The 5,946-nt window shown below is 56.1% G+C and overlaps 2 protein-coding genes across 2 annotated transcripts in view; both read left to right on the top strand.

Annotated features, from left to right (window-relative positions):
- MRI1 (methylthioribose-1-phosphate isomerase 1) overlaps positions 1-3,994 on the top strand; it is an 8,021-nt gene extending 4,027 nt beyond the window's left edge. Inside the window, 5 exon segments of the mRNA XM_077765831.1 lie at positions 130-305; positions 1,587-1,763; positions 1,844-2,068; positions 3,341-3,463; positions 3,466-3,994. Coding sequence (XP_077621957.1) covers positions 130-305; positions 1,587-1,763; positions 1,844-2,068; positions 3,341-3,463; positions 3,466-3,500 — 736 coding nt within the window. The 3' untranslated portion in view covers positions 3,501-3,994.
- A 441-nt stretch (positions 3,995-4,435) lies between these two features.
- The window catches only part of CUNH19orf53 (chromosome unknown C19orf53 homolog), a 4,097-nt gene continuing 2,586 nt past the window's right edge, over positions 4,436-5,946 (top strand). The window contains exons 1-2 of the mRNA XM_077765569.1: positions 4,436-4,569; positions 4,652-4,707. Coding sequence (XP_077621695.1) covers positions 4,473-4,569; positions 4,652-4,707 — 153 coding nt within the window. The 5' untranslated portion in view covers positions 4,436-4,472. The remainder of the gene's footprint in view (positions 4,570-4,651; positions 4,708-5,946) is intronic.

Below are 5,946 nucleotides of genomic sequence, written 5' to 3'. Positions count from 1 at the left end.
GCCCGGGCCCCCTGGACACACAGGTGGCCTAGGCCTCAGCGGGAAGTGCCCGGGGTGGGGGGGGGGGGGGGGGCTAGCCTGGGCCCCAAGGCCTGGTGGCTGGTGCTGAGCTCCCCGTGTCGGCCCCAGAGTGATCCGCTGCGCTGAGGACATGCTGGAGAAAGACCTCAAAGACAATCGGAGCATCGGGGACCTGGGAGCCCGCCACCTCTTGGAGCGGGTGGCTCCTGGGGGCAGCAAGGTGACCGTGTTGACCCACTGTAACACCGGTGCACTGGCCACTGCTGGCTATGGCACAGCCCTGGGTGAGTGGGCTTCCTTGGGGATGGGGGTGGGCCCTTTCGGGATGCTGGAGAAAGAAATCCTGGTCACTTGACCCACCAAACAGATGTGAAGTTATTTTTTTTAAATAAGTTTGACTATTTTTTTAATGCTTATTTTTAAGAGAGACAGAGCAAGGGGGGGAAGGGCAGAGAGAGAAGGACAGAGGATCAGAAGCAGGCTCCATGCTGACAGCAGAGAGCCCAGTGTGGGGCCGTGAGATCATGACCTGAGCCGAAGTCAGATGCTTACCCGACTGAGCCACCCAAGCGTCCTGGTGAAGTTATTCTCCTACAGAAGTGCTTAGGTGGTTGGCTTCAGGTGTGGCTGGATCCAGGCACCGAATAGTGGCATCAGGATTCATCTATCCCCTAAGTTCTGCCCTCCATGGTGGCATCATTCTCATGCTCCACGAGTTAGCAGGGAGGCTGCTAGGGTTCAGACCATGAGGAAAAGAGCCAGGGGTCTCTATGTTGGGGTCCCAGAAAAGTCTTGTATCTCGGGGGCTCTGATGGGGTCACTTGCCTATCCAGGCTCAACCAGTCAATAGGCCCGGGCTGAGCCATGCTGAGAGACTGGGCATGATGTGAACTCTTAAGAGGACTAAGAAGGGAGTGCCCCCCCCCCAAAACAAAGCTTGGGTAGCTGTGCCCAGGAGAGTGGGGCACAGGTCCTGGGGGGTCAAGATAGGAGATTCCACTTGACCCTGAATTCTCGGAGAGTTGCCCACCTGCCTGGGTCCTGCCCTTGAGCTTGGGGACTGAGGCCTTGGTGACAAGCCACCCCTTTATCCACTCAGTAAACATCAGTTAAGGACCCGAGTGCCCACCATTCCTGTGTACGTGCATTCCTCTATCCACTCAGCGCTTATGAAGCACCTGCCGTGTGCCAGGCACAGTTCTAGGTGCTGGGGCCCCAGCAGTGAAAACCATAGACAAAATCTCTGCCCCAAGGAACAGGAAAGTAGGAGGGAGTGACACAAGCCAGTCAGTAAATACATGTGCTGTGTTCAAAGGTGATAAGTATAAAAGAGCGGGGGGCAGGGAGGGGGGCTGTGCAAGATCAAGGAATCCTGGAGGGCCTCCCGGAAAAGGTGTTCTCTAAGCCCACACGTACTGGGCAGAGGAAACTGATCACTGCAGGGGCCTGGGGATGGATGAGACTGGGCCTGGTGAGCCTCTGGTGAGCTGTGCTTCTAACAGCCAACTCTGCCCGCCTGTCACTTTCCGTCTCTCCCTGACCTTCTGGTGGTCTGAGCCCTACAGGCGTGATCCGCTCTCTGCACACCCTGGGCCGCCTGGATCGTGCCTTCTGTACGGAGACCCGGCCGTACAACCAGGGAGCCCGGCTGACTGCCTTTGAGCTGATATACGAGCAGATTCCCGCGACACTCATCGCAGACAGCGCGGCAGCGGCGGCCATGGCGCAGCGAGGCGTGTCAGGTCGGCGGCGGGCTCAGCGCCAGTGGGCGGGGCCCCAGGCATCCAGGGCCAGGTCGTGACCCCCGCATCTTGCTCCCCAGCTGTCATCGTAGGAGCCGACCGCGTGGTTGCCAACGGTGACACAGCCAACAAGGTGGGCACCTACCAGCTGGCCATCGCCGCCAGGCACCACGGCATCCCCTTCTATGTGGCTGCCCCCAGCTCCTCGTGTGACCTCCATCTGGAGACAGGCAGGGACATCGTCATTGAGGAGCGCCCGGGGCAGGAGCTGACCAACGTCAACGGGGTCAGGGTTGCAGCCCCCGGTAAGCTGTCCTTTGCGGTGGGCACCGCAGCGGCCAGACATGTCCCTGTAGGCACGGTGGCCCCTGTAGGCACACGTTCATGGGGCAGCTGGATTTAGGGTATCATCGCCCTTCTGGGGCACAAGCAGCTCCTTCCACCCATTTCTTGGAACAGGAACATCTTGAAGGTCAGATTCAAGGTCAGAATGTACAACTAATGAGTTAGGAGACTTAGAGCAAGTTGTCCCGCCATCTTCTCCATCTCGTTTTCCTCCCTTGAAGAAGAAATAAGAATCCTGCCTGGCCCAGTGCCTGTCAAGAGACACAGATGCCCACAGCTTCCCCACCCCAGGAGCAGGATGCCTGCGTTCTCCCATCCCCAGCGTTCACGTCTGTGAGACGAGGTCTGGCTATGACCCGCCTCACAAACCCCAGGGTGGTCAGCGAATTAACCCACGTGACTCGCAGAACCGGTGCCTGACCCTTACCTAGTGCTCATTAGATGTAACGATTCTATGGGGCGCCCGGGGGCCTCAGTAGGTGAAGCGTCCGACTTGGGCTCAGGCCACGATCACACAGTTAATGAATTCGAGCCCCATGTCGGGCTCTGTGCTGTCGACTCAGAACCCAGTTTGGATCCTCTGCGCCCCCCACCCCGGCCTGTCCCCCACGTGCACGTGAGTGCATTTGGCTCAGCAAGTATTTTAGGGTTCCGGACCGATGCTAGGCGCTGTGCTCGGTAAGCGCCAGGGACACAGGAGTGAAAGAGTCATAAAGGTCCCTGTGCTCGCGGAGCCAACAATCCAGTGGGGGAGACAGACAACACCACAAGTAACAAAATCACAGCGTGTGTCAGAGGCGGGCAAGCGCTGAGGAAGGGCTTGGGGAGTATTGGTGCAGAGAGATTTAGACAGGATGGTTAGAGAGGTCGTTGCTGAGAAGGTGACAGCTGAGCCACGACCTGAAGGAAACGAAACGTGAGTCTTGTGTAGATTGGAGGCAGACAGGACTGCCGGTGAGAGGCTCTCGGGTGGGTTCTGGGAGGTTCTGAATGAGATCTTAGGAGTGGGCAGAAGTGGGCTAGGTGTGCGTAAGACTTCCAAACCTCCTTGGCCAAGGGCAGCAAAGTTGTACTGAGTGCTAAAGCCCACGCCTTCATGCGCCTGTGGAGGGAGTGTCCCTAGTTTCTCGAGGATTCTCGACATCCAAGAACCACCATGGGGCAAGACACAACAGCTTGAGAGTTTTCACAGCCACACACCTGCCGTCTTGCCTCCTCTTTCTCTCCTGCAGGCATTGAGGTTTGGAATCCCGCCTTTGATGTCACCCCCCACGACCTCATCACCGGCGGCATCATCACAGAGCTGGGGGTCTTTGCTCCTGAGGAGCTCCGGGCAGCCCTGAGCACCCCCGTCTCCTGACAGCGGGCACCCTAGCTGGACCCCAGAAGTAACCACGCTGACTCTCCATTCCCTTAGGTTTTACAATAAACCTACTGATTGAATGGCTCGCCCCGAAACTGACCTTCTCCCAGCCACACCTCTTCCTAGAGGAGGGAGGGCACACGGGACCTTTGTACGGCTCTTAAGAGCCCTGTAACTGGGGACAGGCTGCCCAAGTTCAAAACCCAGCTCAGCCACTTTCTCAGCTGAGCCCCTTCACCTCTTTGTGCCTTGGTGTTCCCATTTATAAAATGGGAACGATACTTGTACTGCCTTCTGGCTTCAGGGCCAGAACTAGGGTGGTGCCTCGGGTGCAGAATTTTGAAGGGAACAGCTCAGTGATCAAAGAATAGCTTCATGCACAACTTGACCTTACCTCACCCCTGATGCCCTCATTCCAAGAAAATCTTGTTTGCAATCTAAGGCACCTGGTCTGCAGGCTGTAGTTTGAGGATTTTATGATATTAAAATTTTATGTTTAGAGGCGCCTCGGTGGCTCAGTCAATTAAGAGTCCGACTCTTGATTTCAGCTCAGGGCAGTGTGGAGCCTCCTTGGGATTCTCCCTCCCTCCCTCTCTCTCTCTGCCCCTCCCCAGCGCTCTCTAAATGAATAAATAAGTACCCAACCAAAAAAAATTGTGTTTAAATGTTGAAACTATATTAATCCCTGAGTTTTAGGCACCTGAGTGTGTCACTCACTTCACCCTAGCCCTGGACTAAATTTGATGTACAAAGAGCGTAAAACTAAGTTCTACAAAACAAACGAGCGCTCGGGAAGTGTTAGCTGATCGTTATAACCTTTCCTTGGAAAGTTTTGCAAAGCGCTGCCTATGAGCTGCCTCTGTGGGCGTCTCTGTTTAATGCCTTGCCACGCTGTGTCCCGTGATCCTTTGCGCCCCCACCCCGGCCCCACTGTATCCCATCGTGCGTAGCGCCTTCCGGCTGTTTTCGCCAGCCCCGCCTTTTCCGGTACCTGCCGTATCATGGCGCAGGGACAGCGCAAGTTCCAGGCTCAGAAGCCGGGGAAGAGCAAGACGGCGGCGGCGGCCTCCGAGCGGACTCGAGGCCCGAGGAAGGGTGGTGAGGAGCCGTTTAGGGGTATGGGGGGGTGGCGAGGTGGACCCGGGGCTCCCCGGCCTCACACGAGTGCGTCCCTTCCCAGGTCGTGTTATCGCCCCCAAGAAGGCGCGCATCGTGCTGCAGCGAAAGCTCAAGAAGGTGAGTGGGGGCGTGTGGGGGGAGCCCGGAGGCGGGCGAGGGGCGGAGGATGGAGCCTGGAGAACTCAGCTCTCTTTTAAGTATCCGTTATGACCCCTGTGCCGTGGGTACCGGAACATCACACATCGTTCACCGGACCCCGTAGAAGCAAGGCCGGACTTGCAGGAAATGTTAAACGCACGATAGCTGCTCTTACTGTTCTCGTCCTTTAATAGAACTTGGGGGGGGGGGGGGTGCAGATGGCATGGGAAAGTAGAAACCCCAGCTTCGAAGGAAGGCAGTGCGAGTGCGATCGCCCTGAGTCTCTTTACCTGACAGATGGTCACAGCGAGTTCACCGTTCTTCTAGAGTTGTAAGGATTTAATGCCATGGGCCACTTGTTAAGCCCTGAAAACAGCACAGGACACAGGTAAACGTTAACGGCGTTGGTTGTCATTTTTGTGGTTGTGTTTAAACGCAGCTGCTTTATGTAGGTGGGTAGGGTTGAGCTTATAAAGAAGTTAAAGAGATTTAAAACTGGTTTTCCTGGAGTCAGATTTGAGTTTGAATTGTACTCCCCTTGAGCAAATTGTTTCGTTTCCCCAGAGCCTTGGTCTTCTGAGCCCTGGGTACCCCGGGGGCCTGCTTACGTCCTTCTGTCAGCTGGAGGCTGGCTGTCACATGAGCATCAGTCTCCGCAAATCCAAAACCAAACTCCTGATTCTCCTCTCTCCCTCCCAGACATGACCTGCCACCGTTGCGGTTCAGGAAGCTTCTGTCCTTTAGATACTTGGGATCATAGGTGTTTCCCCCCTTCTCTCACATTTGGGTCTGATCCCATCCTTTTTGCTTTTATTTTTTTTTATGTTTTTTATGTTTTTTTATTTATTTCTAGGAGAGAGAGAGAGAGACAGCATGAGCAGGGGGAGAGTCACAGAGAGAGGGAGTCACAGACTCCGAAACAGGCTCCAGGCTCTGAGCTGGCAGTCAGCACAGAGCCCGACGTGGGGCTGGAACCCACGAACCGCGAGATCATGACCCAAGCGAAAGTCGGACGCCTAACCGACTAAGCCACCCAGGCGCCCCTTTGCTTTTAGTATTAATCTAGAATTCACCCACTTCCCATCTCCCTGACCCCCCACCTTCCCACCCCCATAAACTACCTCCTGGACCAGTGCAGTCGCCTCCTCCCAGACCTCCTCCCTCCCTCTCCCCTCACAGCAGCCAGAGGGCGCCAGTGAGCACCCAAGTCTGGGCGCG

Source organism: Crocuta crocuta, unplaced genomic scaffold (genome assembly GCF_008692635.1).
Source record: "Crocuta crocuta isolate KB4526 unplaced genomic scaffold, BGI_CrCroc_1.0 scaffold693, whole genome shotgun sequence".
In the NCBI taxonomy this organism is placed as follows: domain Eukaryota; kingdom Metazoa; phylum Chordata; class Mammalia; order Carnivora; family Hyaenidae; genus Crocuta; species Crocuta crocuta.
Note: the sequence above shows the minus strand (reverse complement) of the source record. Positions and strands in the feature narration are given on the sequence as shown.